The 17,434-nt window shown below is 38.7% G+C and overlaps 2 protein-coding genes across 7 annotated transcripts in view; one reads left to right on the top strand and one right to left on the bottom strand.

Annotated features, from left to right (window-relative positions):
* Positions 1-17,434, bottom strand: part of LOC108048175 (fasciclin-3) — an 80,963-nt gene that overhangs the window by 36,814 nt on the left and 26,715 nt on the right. The gene's annotated exons all lie outside the window — the stretch shown is intronic.
* Positions 1,861-4,385, top strand: LOC108048177 (bromodomain-containing protein DDB_G0280777). Its single transcript, XM_017128690.2, has one exon. It carries the CDS (start codon positions 1,888-1,890, stop codon positions 4,240-4,242), a length of 2,355 nt encoding a protein of 784 aa, XP_016984179.2. The 5' UTR covers positions 1,861-1,887; the 3' UTR covers positions 4,243-4,385.

The raw sequence follows: 17,434 nt of genomic DNA on the forward strand, positions 1-17,434 counted from the left end.
TGCAAATTAGGTACGTCTGCCTCATGTCAATAATTTCATTAGGATGTTCAGATGCCCAGCCGTACTCCCGCCAACCTCCCGTTTCCTTCCACTCAAGCCACTCCAAATTTTCATGTGTCACCCCCAGGAGGTTGACTAACCGCAATTTCTACTCATTTTCCAAGCAGGAACGACAACAATCGGCCAAACCACAATACCCGCATGGCTACGTAACACCATAACCATAAATTATTTGCCTGGCTACCTAGAAAGGACACATATCGCAATAGAAGTCAAATGCAATGGGTCTACCGAAAGGAACTGTCACCAACAATTGTAAGTTAATAAATGTCAAAAGTGACAGTGTCTCGACTGTCTTAATTGAATGACTCTACTACAATTATCTAGATCTGGCAGAAACTAACTCCCTATTATTATCACTCCATGTCAACAGTATTTTGTTGTTGATGGGACTTTAGATAGGGGCTGATTAGCAGCTGGTGGAGTTTACTCCATTATATGGGTTCTTCTGCTCAATTAAATCAAACTATGTCAAGGTTCGCAGACAGAAAAGAGGAAAAACCCGAGAAATAAGTGTGAAGATTGCATAATGTTGCGGGAAACCCAAAGAGTTTTCCCACTTAAACTTTGCTGAAAACTGTTGCATAATTTCAATTGCCACCTGCCGAGCTTCAACCCGAAATCAGTCGTCGTCGTCTGCTTTTCCCTCCGACTGTTTTTGCTTTTCTTTTGCCGTGAGAGAGTAACTCAGCAATTTGGAAAATTGTATCTGCCAGATAAGATGAAGATGAAGGCAAAAGTAAAGAGACTTTTGCTATTTGCACTTTTTCTTTCTCTTACTATCTGGTTTTTCATTTTGTGGCGGTCTCTTTTGGGAAACGCCTCCTTCCTGGCCAGACTTTTGTAATGAAGCGTTGAAGTTGCTGTTGACTATGGTGTTGCTGGTGCTGTTGTTGTTGCAAGTTGCTGCCACAGTTGCTTCCGTGCGGCCTGACTTGACTGCAGATTGCCCCTTGGGCTTGCTGTCAGTACGGAATGCCATCGCATAATCACAATAGACTAACGCCCCGCAGGCAATCTCTTTAAGTCTCGGCAAAAAACTGACTTTTGTCATCGCCAAATAGTTTTCCCTCGCCACACGAACACAAAACAATCACGCTGAAAACTTTGCTTTTCTCACATTACACAAACAGTTTCGGAAAATATATCGAGTCAGCCGTTTGAAGAGACTGCATTTCATTTTCAGCCGCGAGTTCATATATTTCATGTTTCACAGTTTTTCTTTCATACCTTTTATTAATCAATATATGTTTTTTGCATGCAGTTTTCCCATTCATGTTGCAAAGTGTTGTAAAGTTGCATCGTTGAATGCTTTCAATTTAATTAAGTTTTTTTCAACAAGCTTTGACCGCTTTTACATTTTATTTCATTTTAAACTTTTTTAAGATGCACTCCGGTTGTAATGGTTAATGGGCTTTAGGGTGTTTTAAATGAGAATTAAGTTATTTGGAACTTAATAAAATTTGTTGAAGTTAACTACCATTTAAGCGAAAACATTTTCACCTCTTCAACCGAATAATTTGTATGTGATTTATATGAAAAATTGAAGTTTCAGTGAATCCTCTGAAGTTCTGTTTTCGACAGTGGAAATTTTGTTGTAAAATTCATATGATTTATAATATTTAGTTTTAAAGTTCCAATCGAAAAAATTGTTTTCCGATCACCTTATAACCTTTGGTGATGTAATAGCATAACAATAGGTTTATCTTCGGTCAGTAAATCCACTTTAGACATGGATTATTTTATTACGCGATTTTATGGTCCTAAGGCCTATATAAGGCACATTTTAATTTTGCATTTTGCTTTCAAAGAGAATCAAGCTTCAAGATGAGGAGCTTGCCGTATCAACAGGTCGTCGCCCTTTGCGTTCTCGGTATGTTGGTGCCCAGTGAATCCTTTTTTTTAGGAAATAAATTTAATTCAATTCGCGAAAGCATCAGACGGTTCATTCCCCCAATACTTTCAAATAATTTGGTTCATCCATCACTATTTCCAAATAATTTGATTCAAGTACGGCCATCCCCGGTTATTCAAGTACATCATCCTCAGTTGGTGCTTCATCTACAGAAGCCGCAGATGATTCAGGTACAGCCTCAACTGATCCCGATTCCGCAAAATCAGAAGATTCAATCTCAAGTGGACCTACTACCAAGACCACAAAGTTATCCAGGATTTCAATTTATTCCATCGGGAAATTTGATAAATTCGAATAGTTTCCAACAACAGTCGCAGTCACAAAGTCAACAGTCCAGTTTAGGGCAGAACCAGCAATTGTCGCAGTCTCAAACAAATCAGCAAATTATGACTAATAATAATCTGCAGTTACCGAATCAGCAGCCAAATGGTCTTAACTCAGGATTGGGTATACAAGGATTGAACGTAGAACCAAATTGGGCCGAGATTAGACCACCTGTAGATAAAAGTGTTATTATTACGCCGGAATTGCAGTCGCAGTTGGAGGATCTGAAACAGTCACTATCGCAGTCACAAATTCAACAGAACAACTTAGGTCAGAGCCAGCAATCGGCGCAGTCTCAAACGACGAGTAATAATAATTTGCAGTTACAAAATGAGTTACAAAATATTCTAAACTCAAGATTGAGCGTAGAACCAAATCGGGCCGAGATTAGGCCACAGATTCCAAATCCTAATGGTTTAACTATACCTGAAGATAATGGGGTTATTATTTTGCCAGAATTGCAGTTGCAGTTAGAGAATCTGAAACAGTCACTACCAGGATCAAAATCAAAATCACAGTTGCAGTCGCAGTCACAGTCGCAGTCACAGTCGCAGTCACAGTCGCAGTCACAATCACAGTCACAATCACAGTCACAATCGCAGTCACATTCACAGTCACACTCCCAGTCGCAGCTACAGTCGCAGCTACAGTCGCAGCCACAGTTGCAGTCACAGTCGCAGCCACAGTTGCAGTCACAGTCGCAGTCACAGTCTCAGTCACAGCCACAGTCGCAGTTACCGTCACAGAAACAGCTTCAGATGCAGTTGCAACTTCTTTTGCAACAGCTGCAACGCAAGAAGTTACAGGAGCAAAAACAATCACAGGAACAGCTACAAAAACCTTTATTAATTAAACAAGTGCCATTATCGGAAATAATACAGCCGCAGCCTTCTTCGTCTAATCTCGGGATTTTATCTCAGCCCCAAGTGTTGTTAATTGGTCAATTGCCATCTGATCTTAGGATTTTACCTCAAAATTCGATTTTTAAACAGGGAATTGTAGATGCACGGCCAAATCCACAAGTTCAGCAAGATTTGGAGGAACGGAATCGCTTAAAGCGAGAGTTGAAGGAGCAGCATCAAATATTGCAAGACTTGTTGCGGGTACAAAATAAGCAGCAACTGCAAGAGCAACAAACACAGCAACAACTACAGCAACTACAAAGCCAAATTCAAGAGCAACAGAAGAAGGGTGAACAGGATTATTCGGAGTTGCTACGTCGATATAATAGACGACAGAAGAGGAAAAAAGAGGAACAAGTTAAAAAACAAATACTTCAGCAACAAATACAGAATCAGCAACAATTGCAAATACAACGCGAGTTACAAAACCAAGAACAGCTTCAAAAGTTGCAAATTGAGCAACAGTTATTAAGAGATGAACAGTTAAAGGAACAGGAACTGTTGCATAAACGGCTTCTTCTGGAGAAACAGCGTGACTCAATACAGCGCCAGTTGCAGGAACACCAAAGGTTAGAACAGAAACAATTGGACGAACAGCGACAACGTCAACATCAGTCACAAAATATTCAGCAGCTTGGTGGCTCAAGCTCACAGGCTCAGTCACAAAATAATATTCAAGGTTCTGGGTCACAGCAGCAGTCACAGCTTAATCAACTTGGCAGTGCATTAAAAAGTCAGTCTCAAATACAGAATTCGGCATCACAAAAACAGTCTCAATCACAGTCGCAATCACAGTCACAGTCTAAATCACTTTCTAATGCTCATAATTCTGGATCACTAGTTAACTCGCAGTTACCGAATCACCAGAATCTCTTGAACCAACAGAATCTCTTGAGCTCTGGGTCACAACAGTCACAGTCACTGTCCTCCTCCCAATCCCACTCATCGTCGTCATCATCTTCATCTTCATCGTCTCAATCCCATTCACAAAATCAGAGCGATGGATCTAAACTATTTGTAGAAGGCGTTTTAAAGCGTTAATTTCTGATCCCGCGAAAAGAGCTTTGACGCAAAACAGGATCTCCAATAATTTAATCACATATGCAATATGAATTTTAGCTATTATTTGCTTTTGTCAATGCTAAATTATTAACAAGTAATAAAAATATGTTGTACAAATTCCAGGAGTATGATTTTTATTTATCAAAATTTCTCTTGTTTTTTTAATATTAATTGAAGATATAAGTTATAAGTAAACGTTTATGCCGTTATAAATATTGTCTTATAGTTGGGCGCCATTTCTTATTTGCATGTCTGGCAGCACTACAATAAATCGGAAAAGTTACAACTTTAATTATACCCGTTACTCGTAGAGTAAAAGGGTATATTGTATTCGTGCAAAAGTATGTAACAGCTAGAAGGAAGCGTTTCCGACCCTATAAAGTATATATATTCTTGATCAGGATCACTAGCCGAGTCGATATAGCCATGTCCGTCTGTCCGTCTGTCTGTCCGTCTGTCTGTCCGTCTGTCTGTCCGTCTGTCTGTCCGTCTGTCTGTCCGTCTGTCTGTCCGTCCGTATGAACGCTGAGATCTCGGAAACTATAAAAGCTAGAAGATTGGCATTTTGCATGCAGATTCTAGGAGTTCCTACGCAGCGCAAGTTTGTTTCAAAAAGGTGCCACGCCCCCTTTAACGCCCACAATCGCTTATATACGATTTTTAAAATTTAAATATTTCGAAAAAGTAAAAATGCAGTTTTATTGTGTTTATCAATACCTATCGAAATGTAGAAGAAATTTTTCAAATCGGACCATTCGTTAAAAAGTTATGCGTGATCAAAGTTTCTATCTCCATCTCCCTCGCACTCCCTTTACCTGAGTAACGGGTATCTGATAGTCGGAGCACCCGACTATAGCGTTCTCTCTTGTTTTGATTTCTATTGTCCAATACCTCAGAATTTGACAAGGATATATACAGAAATTACAAGGTTGTCTTTCAATAATTTGATTAGCTTGTAGCCTAATCCTAACTCTCTCTACCAGTATCTAACCCTTATGGATTAACCAATTTCATCCCCATACAACCCTCAACGAAAGCCAGCTGCCGAGTCTTGTTAACTCGCAAATGCCCATCAAATGTTGATTTAGCCACGGTTTTCTCACTCAAGCGTTGATAATGCTGCGAATAAGCATATATAGCTAATTAAACAAGGAAAAAAGAGAAATGACGATATCCAACTGAAAACGGAGATACAAGTATCATCCTGGGCAAAAATTAACATATGTCTAAGCTGGGATACGCGATTCCGGATAGCTGCAAAAACTGGTTTCCCACATTCGCTTCGCTTCACTTTTGTGAAATGTTTGTGCAAAGTATTTAGTGGAGCAATTGAGACGGAAATAAAAAATAACAAAAGGAAAACAGAAGACAGCTTGTGCCTTAATTTTCCGCCAGAGTGGGCAGAAATAAATTTCCCTACCCGAACTTTAGAGTTCGAATTGTTCTGGGTCCAGGGCCAATTAAAATTGGTTGCAGAAAGTAATGCGTATTTGATATTGTCTCTTTTAAGCAGTTGTTTTGTATTTTGGGGATTGCGAGTCAATTAAAATTGGTTGACAGTTTTCCCCAGTTGCCGGCGGGGGAAAAACCTCCAGAGCTTTGTGAAAAAAGGGTTCTCTAAATTAAACTTTTCTCTTGCTCCCCTTTTTTTTCTCCTTAGTTATTTGTTGTTGTTTTTTTTTTTGTATATTGTTATTTGGCAAATAAATAAAATGTTGCGAAAGTTTTGCTATTTGAGTTGTGTTGTCATGGGAGATGCAGGGGCAAGAAGGGCAAGGGAAACTGACCGTGGCAAAAGTTTTTCCAACATTAAGCCGGGCATAATTAAAATTTTCGTGCTGTAAGCCCCCGGGCAGATTATAGCCAAGTTTTTCCTCGGCCAGAACTTGCTATTGGCTTTGTTTTGCCCCGTTGATTGATGGTAAATAAGCTGAGGCTTCCTCAACCCTTTTTGGGAAATCATTTTACAATTCAATTGAAGAAGCAGCTTTAAAGATTACATTGTTGCTAAGTAAAATGGAATCGAACTGGCGACTAATCGAATTTACAACTAGTCCTCGCCCTTCTCTGACTTTTATTAGCCCATTGAGCATTTCTTTTTTCACGATTTTCCTTTTGTTTTGCCTTTTTAGCTTCGTTTTTACGGCAAATTTCATTTCAATAAAAGTCGCATTAATTTCATTTATTTGCTGTAATTTTTTTCCCGTCGCCTTCCCCATTTTTATACCCTCTGTTTCCAGCTGCCCTTTTTGCGCACCTGTCTCACCTGATCCAGCTGTCTATCAAATGACCCGCCCACTTCGCCCATCTTTATCACGCTGCTGGCTCGTCCATTTCAATTAACTCTCAAGGATTATTTTATTATGTCAATCAATTTCCGTAACTAAAAAGTCACCATAAACGAGTGACTGAACCACCGATTCCCTTGGCCTGAGTTCATTCTCGATTAGTGTTTAATTTCCACTACTGTTCTTTATTATTCTTTTTTCAGTGTGCTCTGGTGCTTCGGTTTTTTACAAGTCACCTTTTAATTATGGGATCCTGCAGTTGAAGAGGGATTTAATTAAAACTTGAATCTAATCGATGCAAGTTTATTGGATGATGTTAAGCAGTGGGAAAAAGGCAGTGAAAGGAAGTCCTTGTTAGTCTGACTCTAGGGACCTTGATTATTCGCTTCATTAGGATGAATGCAGTGAATATATCAATAAGTTGGAAATCGATGGGGAATTAAACTAGGGAAAGATTAAAGTTCGTAATAAAAGACTTTAAATGATAATTTTCTAACAAAACATATGTGTGCACTCGGTTTCCTAATTCTCTAAAGTCAGACAAATTTTGTACTTCTTTGTTGATTAATATTTAATCCCGACCTATGTTTTGCTTTTATTTTAAAAGCAATCCCTGGTCTTTTGTTTTAAAAATGCACATAACATTTTTAATACTTGTAAGTCAGAGAAAGTAATTGCCAGTTTAGCCTTCCCCTTTACACTTTTCACGCAATAGAAAATCAAAATATTTCCCAGACTAGAAAATAAAATCAAATCTTTAGCCATGAATCATTGAGCACACTAACAGAGAAGAGGGGATAGCACTCAACCAATTATAAATTTGTGGGCGGGTCTGTAGGCGTATTTTCCTGTCAATTTGATTGTGCACATGGTTGTGTATATGTAACTTGATCTATAGCTGTGGGTATATGTTGAACACAGAGGGTGTAGAACAACAAAGAATTGTTACGACCAACAATGAAATGACTCGAAAGCCAATTAAAGATAACAAGAGCCAACAAAAAACTTTGCCCACAAAAAATGCATTAGCATAGTCAAACAAAGTTGAGAAAAGAGAAAAGCCAGGAAAATATAGGGGGGAGTTTCCAGAGACTTAGTCTAAGACCTGTGACTAACCGCATAACGGGAAATAAATGTTGCATAAAGAACAAACAATTGCTGACTGCAATCAATCAAGAGAGTTAAACGTTTCCGAGGACAGCCCAACTTGGTTCTCGAGTGACGAATAAACTGCAGAAGACTCAGACCTCAGATCCCATACTTCCTCAGTCCTCGGGACCGGAACTAACCAGGAAGGAAGTACTACGAGCTGCAGGAGTTAAGGCATACAATGCCTACATGACTACCATAACTGGCAAGACACGAAACGGGTTGAGCCGGCACTGAGCTTAAAAAATAGAAAACCAAAAATATACAAAAAAAAAAATAAAATGTATATAAATATATTTACTTTTGAATTCGGCCACAGTTTTGGTGTATAATTTTATTTCAATAGATATTTAAAAGAGATTAATATATATTTAATAGAGATCAATATATATTTAAAGGCGATACATTAATATAGTTTTTTGGCATTATTGCTTACAGTCATCCACTGCTGTGATCTACACTGTACTTCGAATTTGATTTTAGTTTTGATGATAATATTGTTTTGATTATTTTAAGTTAGTAGCCAAAGAAAATTTATAAAAACTAACTTGGTAGGACACAGTTTGAGACATGAAATTGGAGTAGGTTTATTTCATCGCTAGCTTCTTTAATTATTTTTCCGGTGTAAGAAGTGAGGGCGTACACATTAGAAGGCAGGAAAAGCATTCGAAATGAAGAGCATGTATGTGGCCATTGTGAGGAATGGAATGAATTGGAGTGGGCCAGAACCAAATCAAGAAGGGCTAAAAAAGAGGGCCGGGCGGGGTGGATCAGGGGCGGTGCAAGGGGGTGCATGTAAGGGGAGTTGGCTAAAAGAGTGCGGCCTAAGCCGACAAGTCTGACTGCAGGCATTCGAAAGTTGTCGGAATGCAAAGGAGGCAGCTTTGGCATTGAAAGAGCATTTGAATGCGGTCGGCAAAAAAAGGGAATGAGAATGGCAATGGGGAGCAAACAAAGCAGGGCGATGAAGGAGAAAAAAGAAATGCCAAGTGCTGGGAATTGAAAGACGAATGGAAAAGGGGGTGGCGGCTAGCTGGAGATATATTTTCAGCTTTAATCGAGCGTGTTGGTGGATGTGGGTGCCCAAAGGCTGCAACGATTTCTTTTGAAGAATTATTGACTCTCGCCCAACACTAGGCAAAAGTGTTGTAAGAGTCCACCAGCATCGATACATAAATAGAAGAAAAAATTTAAAAAACTCCTGCAGCAGCTTAACAAGAAATTCATGTCTGTCAGGCAAGAGATAGAAAGATCACCGGATAAGCTGAGAATGTTTGAATGACAAAGGCAATAGGTAGGCTGCACAAGAAAAAAAAAACTATTGTACTGGGCCAACTATTGTTAGAAATCTCTTGGAAATCTTTCGACATATGTATGTATGCTTTGCCTCCAGCTGGAGTGCTTCATTTGAATTTATGCGGCTTGAGTTATTCAATGCTGGCCACTTGAAAATCAAAGAAAAAAGCTGGGGAACATAAGAAAACAGAACCGAAGATTTTAGATTTGGAGTAGCTGATTGCCAGCAAAGGGTGGAATGAAAATAAAGGGTTTTTTGAAGTTGGTTTTATTTTTTCTTTTATATGTGAGTTGGAACCCTACGAGAGGCCCCATAAACAGATCGTTAAACGTTCGGGCAAATTGCTGGCACACGCAAACTGGCACGCCCAAATCCAAACCGGTTGCGAGGAGGGAGATACATCAAGATGACAACCATGGCGAGGAGAAGCTAATGTTGCAACTTGCAGCGTCAACGAATGCCTCACAAAACAATGCACGGCCCCCCTCCCTTTCGACCACGCCCCCTAATGGCCTGGCCATAAAAAGCTCATCAACGTCATCTTCTGCATTGTCCCCTTCCCGCCTCCTGCAAAACCCACAAATGTTGCACAATGTGCAACAGCAGCAACAACAGCATCAGAAATTTGATAAAAATTACACAGCAAAAGGTAAAGAAAGAAAAAGTAAAATACAAGCGAAACACAAAACAATTTTGAAGAGCCAACGATTATTTAAAGTGAAGTCAGGCAACAAATGATAATGGTAACCACCCAGCAACGTCCAACAAATAGCCGTAAGATACGCTCGGCAAAAGTCATGAAGGCAAAGAAAAATTTAATAATAGCAGGTACAAGCACACAAATGCCACTTTGCAGATATATATATTTTCTATACAAAAACCTTGAACAATCGCTGCTGTGTTGCTGCCGTGGTTGTCGATGTTGCATGTTGGTCGCGGCAAATGCTTCCTGCAACAGCAGTGGTTGCATTAGACACATGGAATGTGGTTACTCTATATTGAATTGAAGGAATTTTTGTTGGGCTTATGCGTTCATATATTGAATAATAGGTTTCAGTTACGTATACAACAAATTCTTCTTGTCTATGCCATTCTAACACTTTTAGTAGATAAAAAAGTATATAAGCTAAGTATCATTATATATATCTTTGAATATTTTCGAGAGCTATTAGTTTTTAATATCGAATTAGATATTTTATCCTTTTAAGGGTAATTATTAGTCTTATCTTTTGTAATTCAGTTTTATTATGTTACTTGTTAGCTTTAATACATAAGAATCGGCAATAAAACGGCACCTAAAACCAAACGAACCCCAGTTTAGAGTATGTTAGTTTTTAATTCACCAATATCATAAAAAATTCCCATTTACTTTTATAACACTGCAAAATGTTTCCCGTTTTCTATGAGAGTACTCTAACCTTTTTTCTTAACTATCACTTATTGTGTTATCGGTTTTATCGCTGGCTATTTCAACGCTATGCAATTAACACGATTTTTTGGGGCTATCAACAGCCCATTTGGGGGCAAATAGCTTTAGTTGACCATTAAAGAGAAAGGCGCCTCTTTCGACATGTGTTCCATAAATCAACTAAAATCCCGAACTGGGATTGGGGATTGCATGTTGTGGAGCCACAAAACAAAAGAGAAAAATATTTAACTAATTAGAGTCATAAATCTGGACGAAATATGGCCTACCGAAAATCAAAGTTGGTTGGAAATGAGCATTAATAACTCAATCGTAGGGTTGTTCCACTGCCATGAATAGGCCAAATCAAAACTCCGAACGTGCATTGTTCAAGTGTCAATGTTTGGCTGGAGGGGATGGGAAGTCAGTGGCAGACGAAAAGAAGGCGCGTCCCGAATGTCGGGTAGATATATAGAGAGACTGTGACCCAAATTGTACATTCTGATGGACAAGACATTTATGACGCTGCGCCTGCCTTTGGGTTATCGTTATGGTTATGGTTATGGCCCCGGTACACGAAAACCCCACCCCGCCGGAAAATCCGACAGACAAATGGCAAACTCATGGCAGACACTCTGGACGAAACATTTGCATGTTTTACTTGGCACACAATGGCGACTCCGATTGCAAACTCAAACACAAGCTCAAACACAAACCCAATCCTCTCCGCCATTGAAAGTCATGGTCTGCATTCGAAAAAGAAAACCAGAAAACCGGTCAAGTAAACAAAAGGGGTACAGAAAACTGCAGTCGATGCACGTGCAATACATATATTTAAATTTGAAAGTTTTTCTCTTTTGGAGAAAAAAGTATAAATAAATTATTACTGCCATTTTACTGTCAAGGCTTATTTTTCTTTTTTAACATTTTATTTCTCATATTAATTTACGAGTTTATTGCTAAAGACATCATTAAGGTGAAACTCAATTTGCCGGCGTTTGTTGTTTCCTTCATTACTTTTTAGCTTCTAATATTTCCGAAGTGCTCTAAGCTGAGTTTAATTTATGACCGCATATTTTTCTTGTTGATTTTTTTCCTTTATTATTTGCTTGTCGCTTTATTAAAGTGCGTGTCTAGCCGAAAGTAAGCAAAGCTAATTAATGACTTGGTCGCTGCTTCTTCATAAAAGTGAGGGAGTTAAATTAATTTAATTTTTCTTCCCGTTTTTATGGCTCTTTTTTTTGCCACTTTACTTGGCTGAGGTAATTTATCATTATGTAACAGACAGTTTGGATAGGGTTTTTTTTTAAGCCACTGGAAACTCATTTTTTGTGTACCAAAATATTAGCGATTACTTTAAATTACTTAAACTGAAAGAATTCTTTAAAAAGCAGTAAAGAGATCAAAAAAAAGTAAATACAAGTGAATAGTCAAATGAGTTTTCATCCCAACCATTAACTCTGCATCTAAGCATTTTAAAATGGAGCAATTCACATTTCATTAATTCCCCTAACAAACCCCAAAGCTGGAAAAGGAAAATGTTCATTTGCTTTCGTCCGGGAAAACCCCAAAACTTTAATTACGCTAAGCGAGTGTTTGCTGTGGGGGAAAACTGTCTGTCGGTGAGTTTGGAAAAAGGAAAATGCAAACAAGGAGTGTTTGACCGCTAACCGGCGAGTTGAACACTTCCACTAAACTTGATTCAAACAAAGAGCGTTAAACGTTTTTATCGCGGATATTGAGGCAGATAGAGGGAATGGAATGTAAAAATGTTTAGAAAATACAAAATTGAACCGACGACAGGCGACAGTTGGAAAACTCGCACTGGATTCCAATAAACTGCAATTGTGTGTGGGTGGTTGGGGGTTAGAAATGGTTGGAGGTTGGGAAAAAGAGGAGAAAGGTCGGGAAAGTGGTCTGAGTGCCAACGCAGGCTCACTCAAAGTGGTCAGGCTAGAATATAATTTGCACTTAAAAAAATTGTTTGTGAACTGTAATAACAATCAAGAATATTGTTTATAGACAAGTTCTTTATGACTGTTAAATTAAACAAAATATTTGTATTAATCATTGTATTAATAACTTAAGTATTTTTGTAGGTTGTTTGTCATTGATTTTAGTTATTTAAAAAAAACTTTTTTTTCAGGATTAGATATCTTAATATTTATATTTAAGTCAAATCAAATGAAAGTATTTTGTTCTAATACATTTTGTAGTTTTATTTTTTTCAGTGAAGACTTGCTTTGGCCAGGAAAAAAATTCTGTCAGTGGATGGCAGTTAACTTGGTCAAGTGAAGAGCTTCTCAGCCCGGTGGAATGTGAAAGCCATCGCCGTCATCATTGCCACAATCATAGCGCGAGTCGCTGGGGTTTTGAGTGTGGAGTTGGAGTGTAGAGTGTGGAATCACAGTTCGGAGCTCGTGAAGAGTCGAGAATGCGTGTTGGACCAGTTGGCACGTTTCTGTGTCAGGAGCGCTATTTTTACGGTCAAGCATGACCGAAGAAAGAGACAGAACCAGAGGCAGTCACACACGGCGAAAGAGAGGGGGCGAATCTATGGTTTTGTTTTTTTTTTCTAATTTTATTTGGTCGCGCAGACCTGAAAACTTACTTTCCGGTTACCATTTTTATGGCTCCCATTCTTGGCCTCATTTTAATTGCAAACATAGACGGAGATGGCGAAGGAAGGAGGAAAATGGATAGGAAAATCCAGGGATAGACAATGCACTTTGTATGCAATCCTCGGCGTCTGAGAATGGTTTTCTATTTTTATGCCACTTTGGCTCGGGCACTTCTTGTTCTCCTTGTTTTGCTTGTAATTCGCTTAACGCCGCTAGGTGGCGCTGCTGATGGCCCCTGTTGACCCAATTGTCCAGAAATGGCCTGCAGCTGAGTGGGAATCCCCTCGATTTTTTTTCACTTTTGCCCACACTTTTCCTTTGCTCGCCGCTTTAATTGTTGGCGCGTAGATCTTTCTTTATTTCCCGCTTTTCACTTTTACGCTGGCGGGCTGAAAAGTGCAGTCCCACCTTCCTTTTACCCCAAACGATTCTGCTTTTTTTCCATTTGTCTTTTGCATTTTTGATTTTTGCTTCCGCGACGTCTACACTTTTCTTTTTCGTCTCACTTGAGTTGAAGTTTAAGTTGCAGTTGAGCAAATGTTTGAGTTATAAGAGTAGATTATCTGAATGATTTTTAACTTACTTGAAAGGTATCTCTTAACCTTTCAGTTAATGGTGGGCGTATTTACGAGTTGATCAACATACCTGCAAAGAAAATAAACGATATGAGATATTAGAATACATTTTAATATGAAAATAATTTGTATTTATTTAGTTTAATACTGCATTTCTCCCCAAAAAAATTTCATTCATGTCAGTATAAGTAAAGAAATATCTTTAGTTCATGTGTTATTCATTACATGTCAGAAAGCAACCCGAAACAGCAAATAAGATAGCTTCCATCCTTCGGCTAAAAGCAAAAACAAAAGAAAGTTCTCATGTCAAAGCAAGTTACTTTTCTATGCAAAGATGCCGCAGGCTCCTCTGAGAACATTTATTTACTTAATATTGTGTGCATCACACATACGCCCCATTAGACAGCTAGCTAAAAACAAAAGCAACAACGTCAACAGCAGACACATAATAAACAAGGTTTGTTATTGTTTTTCTCTGCTTAAGTTTTTATACCCTTGCAGAGGGTATTATAATTTTGGTCAAAAGTGTGCAACGCAGTGAAGGAGACATCTCCGACCCTATAAAGTATATATATTCTTGATCAGGATCACCTCCTGAGTTGATATTGCCATGTCCGTCTGTCCGTCTGTCCGTCTGTCCGTCTGTCCGTCTGTCCGTCTGTCCGTCTGTCTGTCCGTCTGTCTGTCCGTCTGTCTGTTTCTACGCGAACTAGTCTCTCAGTTTTAAAGATATCGAATTGAAACTTTGCACACACCCTTCTTTCCTTTGCACGCAGTATATAAGTCGGAACGGCCGGGATCGGCCGACTATATCCTATAGCTGCCATATAACTGAACGATCGGAAATGCCATAACTTTGGTGTTTGTAAAGTTAGGAAGTTGGGATTTTCTATGGGTTTTGTATTTGGCTAATCAATCCGACATGCCGAATTTCATGAGGATCGGCCGACTATATCCTATAGCTTCCATATAACTGATTGATCGGAAATGCCATAACTTTGGTGTTTGTAAAGTTAGAATGTTGGGATTTTCTATGGGTTTTATATTTGGCTAATCAATCCGACATGCCATTTCATAAGGATCGGCCGACTATATCCTATAGCTGCCATATAACTGATTGATCGGAAATGCCATAACTTTGGTGTTTGTAAAGTTAGGAAGTCGGCATTTTCTATGGGTGTTATATTTGGCCAGCCAATCCGACCTACCAAATTTCATAAGGATCGGCCGATTATATCCTATAGCTGACATATAACTGAACGATTGGAAATGTCATAACTTTGGTGTTTTTAAAGTTAGGAAGTTGGGATTTTTTATGAGTATTAAGAATGCATCATATGAATAATTTTGGAGAATATAATTTACAGAGTATTCTGCAAGGGTATATCAACTTCGGCTCCGCCCGAAGTTAGCTTTCCTTTCTTTTTTTTTTTGTTTTATTATTTTCGCGAAAGAAGGGGCGAAAAAACAGCCACAGGTGGTTAATATGGTAACTTTCACACTTTGCGTCGCCTGCATTTTCCACCCATTTTGCCCACAATTTTAGCTTCGCGCTGCTGTTTGTTATGCCATAATTTACATACATTATGCATGTTCTAGCTGCTCGCATTTGTATCTCAGGTACATTGAACCTGCAATGATTGCAGGCATGAAAAAAAGGGAGAAAAATGGTGAAATACCAGATACCAGAAACCAGAAGCGGTAAAAGGTGCCTGGGGGAGTGTTGGTTCTGGGGTTTTACATGCAAAAACAAACAGACACAGCAACTGTTGCTAGTTTCCGGTTTCCTGTAGCGATGACAAATTTTTGCCAGATATCCAAACATTTTTTTTTGCACACCCCCGTTATTGTTTCAGTTTATTTTTCTATTTTTTGTGCATTGAATGTGCAGGCTTTGAGATTGGCAGTTGAACTTTGGTTTCGACTGTTGCCAAAGTTTTTTTTTGTCGAAAAGTTTTACATTTTCATGGGCGGAAAAAATGCGAGCATGAACGATTTTTTCATTGCCAGATATTTAATAATTAATAATTATTCCAACTGCGGCAGGAATTCCCAGGAATATGAATTAATCATAAATAATGAGTTTAATTGTAAAAAAAAACATCCTAATATTTTTTTATACCTATTTAATTTTTTATTTTTTGATTTGCATTATTGTAAAATTGGCTAACTTTAATATGCAAGTTTAAAGTTTAAAAGTACCCAACTTAAGAACCTTTAAAATGATTTTCTATCAAATTCGAATTAAAGAATGAAATACCACTTTACTATGCCACTTATCTATGCTACAAAAAAATCCGTACCCAATTTCCATTCACCACTCACTTAACCCTTTTCTCCTTTTTTCTGTTCGTGGTTTTCCTTGCACTTTGCCAACTCCCACGCACAAGTTCATAGCCTCCCAAAAGCATACAAATTATTTAGGCAATTTACAGGACCCGCACACAGGCCGTCCCTGAGGCACAGCTCAATTGCGAAGTTAGTCACATCTCCGGCAGTCAGCACTGGGGATCTACTTTAAATAATGAAGCTATTTTCGCGTTCAATTCCCATACGCAGCCAATCACTTCGCTGGGCGAACAAAAGGGCCGAAGTCGAACAATGCCAATGGCACAAGTGCAAAAAACTTTAGACTGAATCAATAAAAAATAAAAGAATGTGAATGAAGTGTGGGCCAGAATCCTGGGAAGGTTAAGGAATCCCCAGTGCAGCAGCAGCATCTTTATCTTCATCTCTATCTCCATCTTCATAATCGCCATCATCGTTGCCATGGACATTCCTACGAGCTTCGCCCTTTCCTATAATGCGTTCCGAACACGTTTCGCTTATCACCAGATGGGAATGGTGGTGGAAAATAAAGGGGGAAATCTTATCGGTATTCTTGGCATTCATAAGATCTCTAAATCGAAAGCTATAGCCGCCAAATCGCAGAGCTACTTACGTGAGGCCGTGGAAGTCTGTGTTTGTGTATGTGCGTACTGGAGTGGCAACAATGGACCCCCAGCCCAATATGCTCGACATAGGTATTACCTGTCTTTTGTATAACACCGCGATTGGCTGGGAAGTTGTATGAGGGGCAGGAAATGCTTTTGGCACGACAGACTTTTCAATAAACTCCCTCAAGCGTGTGCATTAAGTGCAGCGAGGGAAGCCGTAGCCCGCCAAGTCAATGTGGGCACAGTGGGACTGTGTCTCAATCTCTGGACAGTGGTAAAAAATCAAAAAACATTTTTTCTAACAAAATTGGTAATACTTCGATTGAATAGATTTCTAATTTTGTTCTATGAGAAATATTAAAATAGAATAACATTTTTTATGCACACTGCGATCAAAACGGAACTGGTTAAAAATTTGTAATGGTTTGAATAAATGTAATTTTAAAAATATATGTTACATTGATTTTCTAATTAAACAAATTATTTATTTATATTTTTTTATAAAGTGTATTTTAGTTTAAGTGTTTAAGAGTTTTACAAAGGAAACATTCACTTTAGCTCAATTACATTATGCAGAAGAGTGTGGAAAATAAGGAAATTCTACCTTCTCTTAACCCACTGTGCATGCATCATTGGCCGCAATGTGGTAGCCACAAATTCTTATTTGTTTCTTTCATTTCTAGACCGACTTGCCTTTCTCTTCTTCTCTTTTTACAGCCCTTATACCTTTCTTTGTCTGTTTCTCTGGCGGGTTTTCCCCTGTGCCACTCGGCAATTTGCATGGCTTGAAATTCGAATTTGAAATGGAAAAGTAAATCGTGTAATGTGCCTGCAAGAAATTGCCTAATGCCCCAACGCTCAGCGTGAAGCAGAAAGAGAGGGGTGGTGATGCACAGAAAG

Source organism: Drosophila rhopaloa, unplaced genomic scaffold (genome assembly GCF_018152115.1).
Source record: "Drosophila rhopaloa isolate 14029-0021.01 unplaced genomic scaffold, ASM1815211v1 contig_2, whole genome shotgun sequence".
Lineage (NCBI taxonomy): Eukaryota > Metazoa > Arthropoda > Insecta > Diptera > Drosophilidae > Drosophila > Drosophila rhopaloa.

Excerpts from the sequence above, each read along its gene's own strand:
- LOC108048177 (XM_017128690.2), top strand. The coding sequence starts at position 1,888 with ATGAGGAGCTTGCCGTATCAACAGGTCGTCGCCCTTTGCGTTCTCGGT.